Raw genomic sequence first — 20,443 nt, 5'->3', positions numbered from 1 at the left:
TGTTCAGCCTAGTCTCTCAAGCTCAAGCCGATTTATTTTCTAATTCCCAGTGGTTCTGATGACAGTTAGGCGGAACATTAGAACAATGTGTGAGCCATGAGTGTGACCAGAAGCATGGATGAAACATATCCCCACCGGTGATCAAAATTAATGGCCTGGGCCTGGGCCGGTAGTCCAAGTCTGGCAGTGTGCCGCGGGTTCGACTCCCGATCCCGACGGCCTTTACTGCACGTCACTCCCCCATCTCTCTCCCCATTTCCTGTCAGCCTACTGTCTGTCCCTCCATAAAAAAATATATAAAATAAAGGCGAAAGCCACAAAAAAAACAAAAAAATAAATAAATGAATGACCTGGGTAGGTTATTAAAGGTGAAAATACTCCAGTAAAGTAAAAAATAAGAAATACCTCAAAATTGTACTTGAGGACAGTATGTTCTTAGCAGTGTTGAGTTCGTCGACTAAAACTATGACGAAAGATGTTCGTTGACTACCTTTTTAACAGACAAAAAGTAAATAAAATAGTAATAAAAAAACTAAACTGTGGCGCAGATCTACAAGCTCACAACGCGTCACAAGCTTGTAGATCCGCTATATAAGTCTAAAATCGGCCATTACGACCCCATCAAGGCCTGCCAAAATATTTCTTTTGTCAACAAAATCAACTGTAGATTTTGTCGACTAAAATCTTATGACATTGAGTCGACTAAAACTAGACTAACACTGAAACATTTCAGAAGACTAAAATGTGACTAAATTAAAATGTATTCAGAAAAGACCACGACTAAAACTAAATCAACACCACTCACTCCACACACAGGTGAACTGCATCGACCTGCGCGTGGCCACGCACGACGAGGCCATCAACGTGCTGCGGCAGACGCCGCAGAAGGTGCGTCTGACCGTGTACCGAGACGAGACCCAGTACAAGGAGGAGGACCTGTGGGACGCCTTCACCGTGGAGCTGCACAAGAAGCCCGGGCAGGGCCTGGGCTTCAGCATCGTGGGGAGGAGGTGAGGAGTCTTCATCAGGTCTCCCTGATTATACCACACAGGCACACACCATTTACAATTTAGGCATTTAGCGGTCGCTCTTAATCCAGAGCGATTTACAGTAAGCACGAACTGTGAACAACACATGGTAAAAGGTCGTCGAGGCTAGGGCAAGTGCTACGACAAGTGCTGCGGGCTAAGATGGAGTCTGAAGAGGTGGGTTTTCACATGTGGAGCATTGTCCCGAATTCTGAAAATTAACAGTTTTGGACATAAAACTGGACAATATAATAGTAGACGCAGAAGGAGCATAGCCATGGTTCTTGAATGTTGGCTTCAGTAGGCTATCACAGTGAGATGAAGTTCTTCTACACTGTCCATGAAGTAAAGCTCTCCTTGCATACCGTTCTCCCTCACATGCTGAGTAGAAAGTGGCCATGTATTATTCCTTATTGGAATGAGAAGGTGCTGCAAAGTTAAAAGAGGCTTAAGGTGGTTGCACACTGGTGCGTTTTGTTCCTCTGCGTTTTACGTATCCGAAAGTAGTACGCTGTCATTGCTGTGAGCCTGTCACCAACACCCCACTAGACTCCACTAGACAGTTGCTAAAAACAGATAAATTCGACGCCGGTCGGGAAAAAGGTTATACGGACGAAATATTTGCCGGCACTGTGCAAACATGATTGACATAATTTGTGTTCCATTTTTTTTTACGTCCTCCGAAATTAGCTCCGAATATTCGGCCGAAAAAACGCACTCGTGTGCAAACACCTTTATGCTTATTTTTGCATGCTTTTTTTAACAGCTAAAAAAGTGTCTACCTATGAGTAAAAGTTTAACCTGTATAGTTTGACTGAGTTTTAAATAGCTGTTTTTGGCTGTTTATTGTTGAGAGTTTGGGCATTGTCAGGTTATTTTCTTGCTCAATCAAGACTAGAGAAGCTAGCGTTCGCACGTTCTACATGATATTTGTCTTTGCCTTTTTGTTTTTATGCAGATCACGGAAACGCAGGTAAACCAAAACCCGTAGAGGTTTAGAGACCCACGCTTTTCTAGAGCACATACTGAGACATATCGGTGTCAAAGAATCTTGAATCATTTTAAGAACACAAATGTTTGAAAAAGCTTGCAAATACACATGCAGACGCACGCATGCACGCACGCGCACACACACACACACACACACACACACACACACACACACACACACACACACACACGTGTCCATAGACTTGACTTTGGCACATGAAGTCATTTCTGAAAGCCTATAGGCGCCCCTCAAAAAGCACTAGTTTTGGACATGCAAGGTTTCCCTCCCCGACAGTGACCTTGACGCTCCTGTGTGTCCCTCCTCACTAGCCTGTTGGACCGCGGGCGTCTCCGTCCCCGCGGGGGCTCCAGACAGAATGTCTTTCCAGTGGTGATTGAAGGGTACATTTTGGACAGCAATAGGTATCTTAGCGTCTAACCTGGCTCTTAACCCTGGTCCCTGTCATAGTAAATCACCACGGTTTGCTACACATGCGGAAAAAAACAACTGCTAACCAGCGGTGGAAAGTAACTAAGTACATTTTGTACAATGTTTTTTTAGGTATTTGTACTCCTACTCCACTACATCTTAGAGGCAAATATTGTACTTTTAGTCCAATACACGACGCATTGTGAGCTTGTAGATCTGCTTGTAGATCTGCTATTTTATACATTTGAAAACTTGAAATGGGACATTCTGCAAAATGAGTACATTGTACGTTTGTTACTTTGAGTAGATTTTGGTGCCGATACTTTTGTACTTTTACTCAATTACATTTTAAATTCAGAACTTTTACTTGAGTATTTCTACATTGCAGTATTGATACTTTTACTTAAGTAAAAAAATGTGAGTACTTTTTTTTCCTCCACTGCTGCTAACTCCAGGGTGGAAAACAACAGCGTAAGAGAAAACTTAAAAAAGTGAACCCTTGGCTAAAAGTGAACGCAAAAGCTAGCAGTTAGTGGTGAGGAGCTTGTGAATGTCACAGCCAAGTGCATCTGGCAGGGGCGATCGAGCGATCATGTTGCTTAACCCATTTTTGGCGGGAACCCCTTTTGGTGTTTTAAAGCATGAATATACTTTAGCTATTGAAAAATAGCTATGGGGGTCGGCGGCCAATTACAGATAATTTTTGGGGGTCCTTAACATGAAAATGTTTGAGAACCTGACATTAGAAACATGGGTTTTTCGAGAAAACTGTCAGGATTTAGAAGACATTTTGTAGAATCGTCCTCAGGTCGAAATGGGTTAATCACAGCTTTGACTTGTACTTGTTGTAATTCCACGTCGTGGAGATTGGCACCTGAGAAATGCAGAGTCAACAGCAGTGGCGTACACTTGGAAAAACCCATAGGCTAAGCGTTTCTCTCGTCGCACTGTCGTCACCAGTTATCATTTTTCCATAGTTCTGCACTTTAACCCGTTCTATTCAGACCTGAGGCCGATTCTACAAATGCCTTCTAATTCAGCAGTTATTATTATTTATTTTATTTATTTCACGATTTTGCAACACATTTTTTCACCCAGTGTCAATTATCTAATGCAGTGGTTCTCAACCTGTGGTACGTGTACCACTAGTGGTACTTGAGCCCCTATCTGGTGGTACACAGAGGAGTCGCCCCGAAAAAGACAAAAGTGGAATGAAATATATTAATTCAGGTAGTTGTTATAGGGCTAGTTGTTATAGGCTCAGGAGGTAGAGCAGGTCGTCCAATGATCCCTGGGTCGGCGGTTCCAATCCCGGCTCCTCTTGTCCACATGTGGGCAAGACACTGAACCCTACATTGCCTCCAATGAGTTGGTCGGTGTGAGCTTGCCACCATTGGTGTCTGAATGTGGGAAGTGAGGACGCTGGCGTCGACTGTTTGCCGCTTCACCTCCCAATGTATGAATGAATGAACCATTGTAAAGCGCTATAAAAATGCAATTCATTATTGTTCTGACCAAGCAATTTGAAATGCCAGTTGAAATAGGCTCTCCAGCCGTGCTGAAATGAGCATGACAGCAGACCTCTAGCCGACCGTTAATGGAAGCTTTGAGGACGGATTAATCACATTAGAAATGATCATCAGTTGTGCTGATTACGTGATTAGACAGAGTTTAGTCAGAGCAGCAGCATTATTGGCTTAGGAATTGAACAAAAACAAATATTACATTAAATTCCTGTGTTAATTGTGCATAGCTGAATAGGATGGGGCAGATCTGCGCTCCTGTATTTTAACATCAGTTATTATGGTGGTACTTACTGGAGAGCCAGATGTTTTCTGAGGTAGTACTTGGTATAAAAAGGTTGAGAACACTTCCTCTGCCAACTTAGGGAGGGCAGCAGTCCAAGCTGCTTCTTTTCACCTAGTCTCGCGTTACCAGACTGTTGACTCTCACAATTTCCAAATGCTTCATCATACAGTCTGGACCAACGGTAGAGCTATCATGAGTAAGCCATAAAGCGGAAGTGGAGCCTCCTCCCCACTCCCGTTTCGTCTTTACAGTCGCGAAAATGTATTCTAATATAAATAATCTAAGCATATAGCTTGTTGCTTAGCAGAAAAGAAAATACAAAAATAAAATGTAAAGATATTTTAAAATATATTTTCGTGGGCCTGGGCCATGGCTCAGTGGTCCAGGCACCTTGGCTGGTAATCCAGTCTGGCAGTGTGCCGCAGGTCCGACTCCCGATCCCGACGGCCTTTACTGCATGTCACCCCCCATCTCTCTCCCCATTTCCTGTCAGCCTACTGTCTGTCCCTCCATACAGAATATAAAATAAAGGCGAAAGCCACAAAAAAGCCAAAAAAACCCAAAATATATTTTCGTGAACAGAAATGACAGCTTCCTTACTCAGCTCATGGGGGCTATAGTTCCAGACTCTATATAGCATTCGGAGATTGTGGAATAGTTGTCTGGCTACGCAAGACTACTTTTCACCTGACAGGGGAGAGTTCAAATCAGCTAAATCAGCAGTTCTCACACTTTTGCAAAACATTCTAAAATAGCAGATGTACAAGCTTGTATGTATGTATTTATTGTCTCCACCAGGCCGAAGGCATGGTGAGAGAGTATGTTTTGCACTCCGTCCGTGTGTGTGTCCGTCCGTGTGTGTGTGTGTGTGTCCGTCCGTGTGTCCTTCCGTCCGTCCGTTACCAGCTAATCTCCGGCACCGTTAACCCGGTCGATGCCAAACTTTGCACACACACTCCCTAGATGCCAACGATGAACCTCTGCCCCGCATTTTCCAGAACGGCCTGTTATAGCGCCACCATGAGGCAGCTTTTCACATTTGTTACCTAAAACTGCACCGATCTGCGTGAAACGTTGCATGCACACTCCCTAGAGGCCAAGGACAAACCTTTGACCTGCATTTTCCGCATCTGCCTTTTATAGCGCCACCAGGAGGCCGACTTTTGTAAAACACATTTTTGGATATTACTCCTCCAGATTCTGTCCAAAAATCTCACAAATCGTTACACACTATCTCTATGGTCATGTGCTCAAGTCGGATCTGTCCGATATTTCATATTCCACCCTAATTGGCTACAATTGCCTTTCACAGTTTGCAAGATTGCCCCGTTTTGAAGAAAAGCCTCAAATCATGAACACAGCATGCAATTTACGTGAAATCTTTCACACATTTTCTTACTAGGCTGAGGAATATATCCCACCCTTTTCACATTGGCCTGTTATAGCGCCACCAACAGGTTGATTTTTGCAAAACAGGTTGATTGGAACAAAATGCCTCAAATCATCCAATTGCCATACAAGGCAAACATGTTTATATTACTACTAAACATTTTGCCAAACATCTCACACAGTCCTATCCTCCTGGTGGAGACCTGTGCCCAGAAGGGCACTTTTTCTAGTTTATTTATTTATTTGACAGGGACAAAGCTCATTAATCAACATGTCAGTTTTCACCTCAATGTAAATGGGCCAGAGTTAGCCAAAGCTAAATTTCATCTGTAGTCCCTGGGCAGGCTCTTAAAAAATGAATGATAAAAAGAAAGACAGAGTGTGTAGTGTGCCAGCACACAGCACCATGCGTGTGCATAGTATATGTATAGTTTGCGTTGAATATGTAAATATTCAACGCAAACTATCATCTAAAATGACATAAATGCTTCCCTACTTTGCAGCCACTAGCTGGTTTCACCAACTTGACTTGCCTTTGTTTGGAAAATGGAAATATGGAATAATGGAACTATATTTTTTGCTGTACTAAATTTCAAAAAATGAAACCGCCAGCACAGGATCTCAGATTAAGAATGTCTGATGTAATGTAGTCTTAAAAGGGTATCTTTGAAAAACAAAGAAGGGTCAGAAAACTTGCCAGAAATGTTGCTCTTTATTCAACGTTTCGGTCTATTCGACCTTCATCAGGACAGACAATACAGGACACAATAACCACCAAACATTTATAGACCACACCCCCAGTGAGAAGGTCATGGAGATGCAGGTCATTGGCTGCACAGATAACCAGAACCCTTAAATGTAATGTAGTCCAAAGTTAAAATGATCCTATGATAGTATCATGAGAAACATTATGTTCCCAGTGGCTTTTTGCAAAGATAAATACAGGAGAGAGGAAAAAAAAGAAAAAACAATTTGAGGATGGAATAGACTGAAAGGAAATGAAAGTAACGTTTTTAATTACATACAGCATTTTCAAGCAAAACCATTAACCCATTTTGACCTGGGAACGATTCTATGAATTTCTTCTAAATCCTGACAGTTTTCTGAAAAAGCTATGTTTCTATGTCAGTCGTTCTTCGATTTTTTCAAAATAGCAGACCTACAACCTCATAGCGCGCCACTCGGTGGCGCGCTATGAGCTTGTAGATCTGCTATTTTTCAATAGCTAAAGCATAACATAATGCTAACACCAAAAGGGGTTCCCGCCCAAAATGGGTTAAACTATTTGTTCTTGTAATGTCTGCTTTCTAATTTGCTGTGGCCGTACTGTACCCTTCATATATTTTCATGGGTATAATTATGCAGTGCGTGGGTAGGCTCCTCGGAAATGTTTTGCAGAGGACAGGTCCTGACATTGACGACGGAGTCGTCTAAATGTCGGTGTTTTCAATTACACAGAACCTTGAGCTCAAACTGTGGGCTTCAAAAGTATTTCATCCTCCCTCCACTCCATTTAGCAAGGCTGTGTTTCCCTCTAATCTCTCTCTGTGTCGCAAAGGCGAAAGGGATAGAAAAGATTCCCGACCTCTCGCATCACTGCAGGGGTCAACAATATGTCCGTACACGGACAAATGTGACCAGATTTGACTGAGGAGAAAAACTTTTTTTTCTTTTTTCTTCCCAAAATGAGTTAATAGCACAGGCAGACTCTTCACATACTAGAGCATGTCTGAAATAAGTGTCAGAGCTGAAATCGACATGTACAAGTCGCCAAGTCTTGTCGGTGGCAAATTTTAGATTTAGTTTTTTTTTGCGGCTTTCGCCTTTTACGTATATTTTTTATAGAGGGACAGACAGTAGGCTGACAGGAAATGGGGGAGAGAGATGGGGGAGTGACATGCAGTGAAGGAGTCGAACCCGCGGCACACTGCCAGACTCGGGCTACCGGCCAAGGTGCCTGGACCGCTGAGCCACGGCCCAGGCCGGTTTTCTTTTTTTTAACACACATTATGTTTTTATTTTGATCATAAGACCCAATTAGTGAATGTCAGTCTCCAGGTTTTCTTCAGAATATGTATGATATATGATATTATTTACTATGAGATTATCTATGACACATTAGGAGTCCAACTAGTACTAGTGGTTCTCAATGAGTGTTCAAATGGATCCAAATGGAACCGTAAAGGTTGCGTTTTTCGGAAAACCGAAATCAGAAAACCGATGGAGAAACGCTGTTTAAAAATCCGGTGTGTGGAGACCTTTACACTCTCAGAGTTAAAGACCTGTTATGGTCATTCAGGGGTATTTCTTGTGTTTCTGGTATTATTTTCCACTCATTATTTTCCACTCATTATTTTCCGGGCGACTGTGGCTCAGGAGGTAGAGCAGGTCGTCCAATGATCCATGGGTCGGCGGTTCGAATCCAGGCTCCTCCTGTCTACATGTTGAAGTGTCCTTGGGCAAGACACTGACTGAACCCCAAATTGCTCCCGATGTGCTGGTTGGTACCTTGCATGGCTTCCGCCGCAATCGGTGTATGAATGTGTGTGTGTGAATGGGTGAATGTAATGCACTATGCCTTTCTGCCTTCATTGATAGTATCAAGTGAAGATAGACAGGAAAGAGGGAGAGATAGAAGGGGAGAGACATGCAGCAAAGGTCGTCATGAACGGGACTTGAACACGCGACTCGCTGTCAGGCCAGAGCCTATATGTGGCATGCGCCTGGACCACTTGGCCAGCGGGTGCCCCCAAAAATGTATTTTTGACAAAAATGTCCACCACAACAACAAGCAAGCATAGCGACGACCCCAGAATCACTGTTTATCGTAATTATATATAATATATATTCAAAGATTTGCGCCACATTTTCACAATTTTTCAATTGCACTCGGTGCCGCGCTATGAGCTTGTAGATCTGCTATTTTTCAATAGCTAAAGCATAACCTAATCCTTAAAACACCAAAAGGGGTTCCCGCCCCAGAATGGGTTAAATAATAAACGTTAGTACTTTTTTCCACCAGGAATGACACGGGAGTGTTCGTGTCAGACATCGTGAAGGGGGGCCTGGTGGACAGCGATGGCAGGCTGATGCAGGGAGACCAGATCCTGTCTGTCAACGGCGAGGACGTCAGTGCGGCCACTCAGGAGGCCGTGGCAGCCATTCTCAAGGTATACCTCCAGTCCTCCACCGCAGTGTTGATTTTGTCGACTAAAACTAAGACGAAAAATGTTTGTCGACTTAAAAATGGAAACTAAATGAAAACTAAGCTATGACGACTAAAACTGAGACTAAATATGTTGACAATTTCGTCAACAAATAAAAACTAGACTAAAATGTTAGCAAGGGACTAGTGGACAAGAGATCCAGTATACTGTAAGTCATGTTACACTTTGTTTTTACATTTGCTGAAAATAGCAGCAACAGTCATTACGACGGCATCAAGGCCCGCCAAAATACATTTTAGTCGACTAAATCAACTGTAGATTTAGTCGACTAAAATCTTGTGATATTTAGTCGACTAAAACTAGAAAAAACACTAAAACATTCCGGGTGACTAAAATGTGACTAAAACTAAATGGAAACTATTCAAGAGACTACGACTAAAACTAAAATCTAAATTTGCTGCCAAAAACATCACCTCACTGTGCATTTCACTGCCGCCATAGAGGGCACTGACGCATTCTGGAACTGCCCGCAGACGGTTTGACAATGGTCAGAATATCGTTGCTGTCGGGCCGAGACCTCTGATCTTATATTATCTCTTAACTTTTTGTGTGTTTTTTCATAAATTAACACCCAACTTGATCATACTAATTCAATTCAAACTATAATTCGATTCAATACTTACTGACACATGTATTTTTAAAAAATCTGTATGCGTGGCTGAAACATGTGTGAATTATGTGTGTGTTGTTCCAGTGCTGTGTGGGGCCTATCCACATGGAGTTGGGCAGGTTCAAAGCTGGACCCTTTCACTCCGAGAGAAGAACATCCCAGTGCAGTCAGGTAACTATATCTCACACCTGTCTTCCATTTTACCACTGGGTTAACCCATTCTGGAAGGGAACCCCTTTTGGTGTTTTAACTAAGCATTATGTTATACTTTAGCTATTGAAAAATAGCAGATCTACAAGCTCATAGCGCGCCACCGAGTGGCGCGCTACGAGCATGTAGGTCTGCTATTTTTGAAAAATCGTGAAAATGCGGCACAAATCTTGGAATATATATTCTTTCAGAGCAAACGTTTTTTTTTTTTTGACGTCGTATAGAGCCCTCCAGGGCTCTATACTTGCCCCTTGAAGAGAGGAGAAACAAGAACTCAAATGAGTAGTTCACAGTAAGAGAATATCGAGTGCACGGTTCTGGTAGAAATAGTCTATAGAAAGGGATACCAGGCAGCACTCACTTTTTATCCATTTAGGATTCCTTGTTTATTCACGGTTTCCCCCCAGCAGCAGCAGCTCGTAGGCTATTTACGCAGAATGTTCGCCCAGTATGTCATGCCCAGAAATGGGACGATAGACAATGTGGCACAGCTTGCTTATTATTTATTTTTCGTTTGTTTGTTTGTTTAACCGTTATTTGCCAAGGGTAGGTTTGTTTAGCAGGAATGCTCTATTTCAGCAAGGCCCATGTGCTCACGTATCACAGTTCTTACAAATATAGGCAGGGAAATATATCAACGCTGACTTTCTTTCCTCAGATGAGTGAGTCGGGCAGCGGTAAGGTGGGCCCTCATTCACGCTCTGAATCCGGCGGCCTTCAAGGTGACCTTGACAAGCGAAGCAGAAGTCAGGAATGTAAGCATCTTTATTTTGTCTAGCGCCATGCGAACAGACCATTTCTGCTGTCTTTCCTAATTCATTCATTTATCTAAGATAAGCCATAGAGCCCCATTAAAAGGCACCGTCCAAGGCTGGGTGATATGACTTCAAATCAATGTGAGCTTGTAGATCAGCTATGTATTTCTTTCCAACGAAGTTAAGTGATTAATCAGACTAATCGATGTGCTTATTATTAAAAAAAAAAAAAGCTAAACAAATGTGATGTTGATTTGTTGATATTAATGTAAAAAATACTACCAAAAATATGTTTCTCGAATATTCGATTGACCAACATGACAAAGATTAAGTCGGTTCTTGGTTTCAATATATTTCCAGTTAACTGCCCAGCCCCATAGCCTTGCCTGTGAACAGAATCATGGGGGCGCCTGCTGGCCAAGTGGTCCAGACGCATGCCACATATAGGCTTTGGCGTTGCGTGTTCGAGTCCCGTTCATGACGACCTTTGCTGCATGTCTCTCCCCTTCTCTCTCTCTCCCTCTTTCCTGTCAATCTTCACTTGATACTATCAATAAAGGCAGAAAAGCCAAAAAACTAATACAAAAAAAGAAGAACCAGAATCATAACGCATCGTATCCCCACCAGATAACATCTAGGAAGGGAGACGTCCTAATGTTTTTCTTGTGTTCTCTTCACCACACGCAGCTCTAGAGCGGCAGGACGTCAGGGCGGTGGAGTTCACCAAAGGCCCCGCGGACTCTCTGGGCATCAGCATAGCAGGCGGAGTGGGCAGCCCTCTGGGCGACGTGCCCATCTTCATCGCCATGATGAACCCCACCGGTCTGGCCGCACACACCCAGCAGCTCAAGGTACGTGCGTAGTCCAGTGTTGTTTTCGTCGACTAAAACTAAGGCGAAAAATGTTCGTCGACTACCTTTTTTCACTGACGAAAACTAAATGGAAACTAAATAAAAACTAAGCTATGATGACTAAAACTAAGACTAAATATATTGACAATTTCGTCAACAAATAAAAACTACCGGTAGACTAAAATGTTAGGAAGGGACTAGTCGACAAGAGATCCACCAAAACACATTTTTCTTCGACTAAATCAACTATAGATTTAGTCGACTAAAATCTTATGATATTTAGTCGAGTAAAACTAGACTAACACTAAAAACAACACTGCGTGCTTCAGGAGGCACGTGCACACATAGACAAACAAAGCCCTTTTACCTGAAAAACCTGCCCTTTTCAGACCACTATGGTGGAAGAAATGCAAATGCCCCCCTTTCCATGCCATACCCAAAGGCAGCATTCAGGAGAATTGCCTTTTTCCAAACTCTCCTGAACTTAAACGCAGCAGTTTGCGTCAAAATAATTTGTCCTCTGTATAGAAATCCATGCCGTACGTATCATCAGTAGCTAAAGATCTGATATGTTTGCTTCTTTTTAGTTTTAGCTAAAAGTGTCCTTTTAGGGAGTTTCATTTCAAAATGTAAAACCTTAAAAAGATGAGTTGAGTAAGTTACAGGTTACAGCCAAAGAAAATGTGCACAAAGATGGATTCCTTCTTCAGTGAGGTTTGCGGGGTCCATTTAACCAATTGAACCTGAGAATCCTACTCTAGGGGGGACATTAGCCAAAAACGGCAGATTTACAAGTTCAGTACAGTCAACTCCAAGGCCCAGTCTGAAGAGTTGAAGTGGTTAACCCATTTTGACCTGAGATCAGATTCTAAAAATGTCTTCTACATCCTGACAGTTTTCTGAAAAAGCTATGTTTCTATGTCAGTGGTTCTTCGATTTTTCAAAAATAGCAGACCTACAAGCTCGTAGCGCGCCACTCGGTGGCGCGCTATGAGCTTGTAGATCTGCTATTTTTCAATAGCTGAAGCATAACATAATGCTAACACCAAAACCCAACCCGTCTGCTGTCTCTGGTCTCTGAGTTCCCTCGGTCATGCCCTGGCTCTGAGTTCCCTCGGTCATGCCCTGGCTCGGTAACACAAACATATCACGTCCAATCGGACCTCGTAATTCATTTTGCCCCCTTGGAGACCTCTACTTCAAAGTTCAGACATAACGTAATTTCCCCTCTCAAGATTATTCTTTTAGAGTACAAACAGAATAAAGAACTTGAAAAGGCTAATATGCAAATAATGCCATTGTGGGGATTTAATCTGAATCAGAATGTACAACAATTCCCACTCGCTTTACTCATTCAGAGATCTACAAGCCCTCGCATAGGTCAAGAGACCACAGCTTTTAGCCGTGACCTCCAGCCTGCAGTGAATGGACATGATAAAGTGACAATTGCAGCTCTGTTTGAGACAGACTGGAGGAGGACAATGGCCATAGCCATTTGGAACAATAAATCTCCCACTGTGTCACCCACAACATAAAACCGAACAGAATAGAAGCCCTCACTGAGATGAACTCAGCGCACACACACTGTTGAATTGTATATATGCATGCTGCTTTATCTTTTCACGAGCAAACAAGAGCGTAAGAACATAATGAGATAGCCTAGTTGAATACTGACACGGCCTAGCTTCTGTATAATGCAATGACTTTATGACGTCGGGCTGTTTAGTGGCAGCCATTGTTGTAGCCATCCTGTTGTACTGCAGAATTCTTTCTGTGGTGGTAGTACACGGAGTCTGTGGGAGATAAAGAAGCGATGGTGTGTGAGCAACGGTTCCTAATTTGCAACTTTGTGTGGTCTTCAGGGCAGTCAGAATCATTTGAAAATACTGTGCATTTGAAATATAGAAAAGATAAATTGGTGCCATTATGAATTCAGTGATTTTGCAGTGAGTTTATTATTATTATATTATTTGTCCACCTTTTACAGAATATAATCCCAATCCCAGTAGGCTACTTCTGTTTCACATGTGGGGCTGGGTACTCGTTTCCATTTGTCAGTATAAAAGGCCGCTGCTGCAGGTTTATGAAGCATGGTCACTGAAGTGCTGTTGTTGTGTCCTGGTTTCTCCAGATAGGCGACCGCATCGTGAGCATCTGTGGAACTCCAACCGACGCCATGAGCCACACGCAGGCCGTCAACCTGCTGAAGAACGCCACCGGTACCATAGAGCTGCAGGTCTGTCTGTCCCACCGACACCCACTCTCACGCGCGCATGCGCGCACACACACACACACACGCACACACACACACACACACACACCAATCCGATCCATTTAACCCAATTAGAGTCTGAGGCCGATTGGTCAAATGCCTTCAAATCAGTAGTTCTCAAACTTCAGGGAAAAAGTAATCGAATAAAAACATTATTCAACATTTTTCGAACACTGCTTCCCCGGATTGAATTGGTTAATTGAGCACAACGGCGTTGAACCAAAGTGCTGTGTACACAAAAAATCACACCCGTGGGGAACTGGGTGACTGTAGCAACCATGCTCAGCACAGACAGACTAACAAAGCCAGTTGTAGGAGTGGTTTACACCACTCAAAAATGAAAAAGCTAAAATAAGACAGATTAAAACAATAAAAAGGTTAACAAACAAAAAAACACGAGAAAAGGATAAAATACGTTAACATATTGACTCTCGGAAGCATAGCTCTCAGTCTGGGTCAAAAGCCAAGGAAAACAAGTGAGTACACACAGATTGGGCGCTCGGGTGGCACAGGATTAGCCTGGCGTTGGCCATCCTACTCAAGTGGGTTCACCAATGTGTTCCCCCTGTGGGGAACATTTGTGAATTCACATGAACAGGATGGCCAAACGGCAGGTTAGAGCTGGAGGACATTTCCTGCCCATCACCGCAGGAGTCTATATAGGGCACTGTTTCCCCAAACAGCGGGCCGGGGCCCATGTGTGAGTTCGCAGAATCATTTCCATAGGTCACGACTAAATATCCCTTTTTATATATATTTGTAGTTACGGTATATATGGGCGGCTGTGGCTCAGGAGGTAGAGCAGGTCGTCCAATGATCCCTGGGTCGGCGGTTCGAATCCCAAGTGTCCTTGGGCAAGACACTGAACCCTACATTGCCTCCAATGAGTCGGTCGGTGTGAGCTCGCCACCATTGGTGTGTGAATGTGGGAAGTGAGGACGCTGGCGTCGACTGTTCGCCGCTTCACCTCCCAATGTATGAATGAATGAACCATTGTAAAGCGCTTTGAGCACTTGGAAAAGCGCTATAAAAATGCAATTCATTATTATTATTATTATTATATAGTTACTGTATATACATTTTCCAAAGACTTTAATCAATAATAAGTAGTGAAAATAGCCGAACTATAAGCTCACAATGCGTATAAATGGGGCTGCTATGGTAACTTATTTCTGGCTTCTGAAATGACGCCTCTACCGTCCTCCGCTGGCATTACGTCATCCTGGTGAAAGTCCCCGGGGTGTCGGGTGAAAAGAGGCAGCCTTGACGTTACAGATAACAACAGACATGTGTTGTCTGTGCTCTCCCACATGTATACTTTTCACATTCCCTAAACGGTGTGCCGCCGAGGCCACACATAGTTATTGCAATATTATACAATAACAATACAAGAAAGTAGTGAATTACTATTACTATTATATAAAATATATATTTTAACCGCCTGCTGTCCCTATTTTGGGCATGTCATTACAGGCAAATGAGTTTACATTTCTGCTTTTTTTATTCTTTTTTATGTCTTTACGTAAACATTAACAAAATACCCTTATTTACTGTATACTTAGTTGCGTGCCGGTGTCGTGTGCTCAGTAAATAGCAGATATATCTGCTATTCACCGCAGGCGACCCCAGTGTAACAAAGTAGAAATCACGCTTAAATAGGGAGGGGATCTGAGAGAGGGCGGGGGGGGGGGCTGGGGGGATGGCACATTGTAAGTTAACACAATCACAGAGGAACAATGACACATTTTATCATATGAAGGAGTTAGGTTATCTTTCATTTATCAGTGCATTCAAGTCAGTCGAAGGCTTCCAGCACTCGACACTGACACCCCATAAAACTGGTCTATCTGCTCTCGCTCTCTCTCTTAGCACAAAGGCACGAGTAAATCATCCACACGGCACACAGTGCACAATCCTTAAGCACTTTGTAAAGCAATGGGTTTTATCTGGACAATACATCAAGGCCTGCAACGATTGTAACAGAGTATTGCACCAATAAACCCAAAGGGGTCCTTAGAGGCGAGAGGGATCCAGGAGGGCCCCAGCTAAATTATTGATCATTAGGAACCAAATGGACTCTTGTGGGTTATTTACAGTGTAGATTGGGGTCCCAGAGAGGTCCCAGAGAGGTGGGGGGGGGGGGACCTTAAAATATATAAGTTTGGGTCCTTAAAATGTATAAGTTTGAAAACAACTGTTATGGAGAGTCCCTGGTCCCTAGTCCATTCATCTTTTCAATAGGGGTGTCTATGACTTAATATATATACAGTTACAGTGCCATATGTGGGGGTCCTTGATATGCCAAACGGAAATATTTTGGAACCACTGAACTAAAGCATCATCATGTGTGTGTGTAGGTGGTGGCAGGGGGTGACACCTCAGTGACAGGTCCCTCTATGGAGCACCTGGGGGCAGGCCTCACTCCAACCTGTATCTTCCAAGATGACCTCGGGTATGTGCGGCTTATTATTTCCTCACCATCTCTCTGTGACATACAATCACTCTAACGTCTGTCTGTCTGTCTGTCTGTCTGTCTGTCTGTCTGTCTGTCTGTCTGTCTGTACGTACCCCAGACCTCTTCAGTATAAGACCATTATACCTCTAATGTCTGTCTGTCTGTCTGTCTGTCTGTCTGTCTGTCTGTCTGTCTGTCTGTCTGTCTGTCTGTCTGTCTGTCTGTCTGTCTGTCTGTCTGTCTGTCTGTCTGTCTGTCTGTCTGTCTGTCTGTCTGTCTGTCTGTCTGTCCGTCCGTCCGTCCGTCCGTCCGTCCGTCCGTCCGTCCGTCCGTCCGTCCGTCCGTCCGTCCGTCCGTCCGTCCGTCCGTCCGTCCGTCCGTCCGTCCGTACCCCAGACCTCTTCAGTATAAGACCATTATACCTCTAATGTCTGTCTGTCTGTCCGTCCCCCAGCCCTCCTCAGTACAAGACCATTACTCTGGACAGAGGACCAGACGGACTTGGCTTTAGTATCGTGGGAGGGTACGGCAGCCCCCATGGAGACCTCCCCATCTATGTGAAAACCGTTTTCGGAAAGGTGAGAGAATGGCTTTATTCTTTCAACTTGATTTCAAAGAATGGGCCCTGGGGTCCATACAACATCATTATGAGCTGAGCACCTAAAGTGGTCACAAATAGTTGTTTTGAGGTTTTGATTTGTCTGACTCGTAACGTAACCCTAACCAACAGCTGATTCAATTCTGTGAGTTTCTCAGAATGTCCTGCAGGTTTTAGGCTAGTCTTTCATAAAACTATTCAAGAGACTATGACTAAAACTAAATTTGCTGCCAAAAAAAACACTGGTTCAGTGTAAAGTACACACCGCTCTCTAGCAGTGGTGGAAAAAGTACTCACATTTTGCACTTGAGTAAAAGTATCAATACTGCAATATTTAGAAATACTCCATTACAAGTAAAAATCCGGAATTCAAAATACAAAAGTATTGGCAAAATATGCAGAATGTTTAAGAAAATCTTTTGAAAATAGAAGAACTTCAAGCTATGTGACACATTGTGAACATGTAGATCTGCTATTTTCAAATGGCTGATTACAGTAGTTCTGAAGTGGTTAATGTATGTTTTGTAATAATAATCAAAATCTACAAAGTAGCTAGTAGTAACTAAAGTTTTCAAATCATAATTGTATTATTGTAGTGGAGTAAAAGTACAATATTTGCTTCTGAGATGTAGTGGAGTAGAAGTAAAAGTACTGGAAATTGGAAAGACTCATCGTGAAATGTGGCGCAAATCTTTGAATATTTATTCCTTCAGAGAGAATGTTTTTAACTCAGATCTTTGCTTCTGAAAATATATGGGAATAATTGCTTTGAAAATACTATGTTGTAAAGAAAAATCAATAAACATGTTTTTTTTTTTTTAAAGAAAAAAAGTTGCTTCTGGGAGGTCCCTGGAACAACATATTTTCAGATGGGGGTCAGCGGCCAATTACAGATAATTCTGGGGCTCCTTGACATGAAATAGTTTGAGAACAACTGATATAGAAACATACGTTTTTCTGAAAACTATCATGATTTAGAAGACAGTACAGCACCTGATTAAATGTACTTAGTTACATTCCACCACTGCTCTCTAGGAAGGCGCCGTGCGTCTGGGCTCAGTGTAAGCAGGTCTGACGAGCCTTCTTCTCTCTCAGCCCGCTGTGTCTCCGCTCAAGATTCCATCTGCATTCCTGTGATACCGTATCCTCCCTGTTCACCTGGCTGTGCCCCCGCTCTCTCTCGTTCTCGCTCTCTCTCCCGATCTCTCTCTCTCTGGCTCTCTCTCGCTCGCTCTCTCTCTCTCTCTCTCTCTCTCGCTTTCTCTCTCTCTATCAATCTAAATGAAGCTGAAAGGCTTCGCTAATATGATGAAAGCAGAAGCAGTTTGTGATCTGGGGGGAAATACGTTGTAGGGGCGGCTCATAATGATGTTGTTGTGTAATGGAGGTAAACTCTTACAAGAGAAAAACGTGTCTGTGTGTGTGCGTGTGTGTGCGTGTGTGTGTGTGTGTGCGTGTGCGTAGGGTGCGGCTTCGGAGGACGGCCGTCTAAAGCGGGGGGATCAGATCATGGCGGTGAACGGGCAGACCCTGGAGGGAGTGACCCACGAGGAGGCCGTGGGCATCCTGAAGAGAACCAAAGGAACTGTGACACTCACTGTGTTGTCCTAGACACACTGTGTACACTACACACACACACACACACACACTGTAACACTCACTGTGCTGTCCTAGACAACACCATGTACACACACACACACTCTGACTCACTCACATGTCACCAGTGGTGGAAGTATCAACGCTGCAAGTTAGAAATACTCTGTTACAATAAAAGGGTCCAGAATTCAAAATGTACTTGTGTTTAAAAGTATAACAATTTTGGTATCAAAATGTATTTAACACATCCCCTGTCAGGTATTAATTCAATACCAATCGAGATGTAGTGGAGTCTATTGGAAATACTCAAGTAAAGTACAAATTCCTCAACATTTTACTCAAGTACAGTAATTACGTAAATGGACTTAGTTACTTTCCACCACTGACACACACACACGCACACGCACACACACACACACACACCCTTGAACGCACGCACAATCACATGTCACCGCCTCCATTCATCACGCATATTTGAGCACTCTGGAGATGCATGTGTAATCAGTCACTCTTGGCTAATGGTGTTAGACTCACTAGAGCAGCAGCTTCTCAACCTCTCTGGATCAGGGCCCACTTCAAAGCGTTTGGCGGCCCACCTGTCTGACCCCACTTTAAGTGGTCAGGCGTGGTGGACCGCGTGCGTTCTCCGAGCATTCTTGTTTTCGTGATCAATCAATCAATCAATCGATTTTGTTCCGCCTTGGTTCAATGGCACTAATGTAGTATACTTTTAAGTTCCTTTTTATTCGGCATCACAATGAAAACTCATTGTAACCTTTTTAATATTAATGTTATAGTATCATTTTCTCTTTACGTACGAACATATTCGTAACCCCCCCCCCCCCCCCCTCTATGTACGTTATCTGCTAAGTACGAACATGTTCGTACCCCCCCCCCCCCCCCCCCCCCCCCCCCGTATGTACGTTATCTGCTAAGTACGAACATGTTCGTACCTAAAGCTTTACACCAAATTGGAAACGGTTTAGCAAAAAACTAAAAACGTAAAAGAAAATGTAGTGTTTTGCCAATTATTTGGGGGCCCACTTGCAATATCCTCACGTCCCACCAGTGGGCCCTGGTCCACAGGTTGGGAATCGCTGTGCTGCTAGTGTACAATACATACAATACAGTATTGGCTGATCTCGCGTTGACCTCACCAGAGATCGCGTATGATCCCTGGAAATATGCACACTGAAAGGTTGAACAACCATACACTGATATTTATATATATATATATTTTGTCATAGCTTTGAACACTGTGATTTATATCAAGTAGACTGAAGTAGAGCCATGCTGTTAAAGGGCTTATTATGTCATTGCAAAGCATGCAGACACGAAAGATATGTCGTCACTGCCGCACAGAAACCTTGTATCTCCATACCTCACTGTTATTTTTTTTCCCCCCTTCATGAATAAATGCCCTATTTTCAGGGACGTAGCTGACCATTTGGTTGCCCTACTCATAGGATATTTGTGCTTCCCCCCCTCCCGATGAGAGCGCTGCTATTCCTCATTCAGATCGGCTATTTTCGGCTACTCGTTATTACGCGGTGGAGCCGCGGAGAAATTTGTTATTATGAGGGTCGGCTTGGCACTTTTTGTTGCCCCCCTCAACGTGTTGTCCTACTCGCAGTGCGTATTGCACGTATACGTAGCGACGGCACTGCCTATTTTCATTACAAAAGTAGTGAAAATAGACGTATATAAGTTTGTCTATTTTCACTATTTCAAAAAAAGAAATTGAAATAGTGAAAATAGACGAAGTATGCCTGTGGGTTTTTATAAATATTGAAACAATGAAAGTTATCAGCAAGACTAATTAATAACTACTTTGAATCCATTGAAAACGGTTTTGGAGATACTAGGTTTTTCTACCCGACAAAGACGACATGCATAATGATGAATTAGTTCTTGATATAGCTCTTGACATAGTGTTGAAAATTGTTTATAGTCTGAAATAGACTGTGAATAATTATGAAAAGAAGTCTGGGAAAACAGAACCCCTTACATTCCATGGCTCTGGACCTACAATAAGTATTCACTGGACACTGTGGCTCAAAATATGTTATACTGCAGGTTCCTTTCCTACTATGAATCCAACATACATGGACTATATTATTTTGATCGTTATTAGGATCGAGTGCTCTCGTACACGACAGATAATATTTCAGTTTCATCTTATGAGCCTCTTATGAGTTTGTTTTTTTCTTTCGTCTAAGATAA

General features: G+C 43.0%; 1 protein-coding gene across 3 annotated transcripts in view; it reads left to right on the top strand.

The window, feature by feature from the left end:
• Window positions 1-19,108, top strand: part of mpdz (multiple PDZ domain crumbs cell polarity complex component) — a 103,924-nt gene extending 84,816 nt beyond the window's left edge. For 2 of the 3 annotated variants that reach the window (XM_079491132.1, XM_079491131.1), the window contains 9 exons: window positions 817-1,010; window positions 8,669-8,816; window positions 9,568-9,654; window positions 10,352-10,448; window positions 11,136-11,299; window positions 13,431-13,535; window positions 15,929-16,023; window positions 16,481-16,604; window positions 18,089-19,108. In XM_079491132.1, coding sequence (XP_079347258.1) covers window positions 817-1,010; window positions 8,669-8,816; window positions 9,568-9,654; window positions 10,352-10,448; window positions 11,136-11,299; window positions 13,431-13,535; window positions 15,929-16,023; window positions 16,481-16,604; window positions 18,089-18,235 — 1,161 coding nt within the window. In that variant the 3' untranslated portion in view covers window positions 18,236-19,108. Of the gene's footprint in view, window positions 1-816; window positions 1,011-1,986; window positions 2,002-8,668; window positions 8,817-9,567; window positions 9,655-10,351; window positions 10,449-11,135; window positions 11,300-13,430; window positions 13,536-15,928; window positions 16,024-16,480; window positions 16,605-18,088 lie in introns of all 3 variants that reach the window. The other variant, XM_079491130.1, reaches the window with a different exon arrangement.
• Window positions 19,109-20,443: the final 1,335 nt, after the last annotated feature.

The sequence above is a fragment of the Electrona antarctica genome (genome assembly GCF_951216825.1).
Source record: "Electrona antarctica genome assembly, chromosome: 21".
NCBI classification, from domain to species: domain Eukaryota; kingdom Metazoa; phylum Chordata; class Actinopteri; order Myctophiformes; family Myctophidae; genus Electrona; species Electrona antarctica.
The sequence above is the reverse complement of the archived record's forward strand: the minus strand, read 5'-3'. Positions and strand labels throughout refer to the sequence as shown.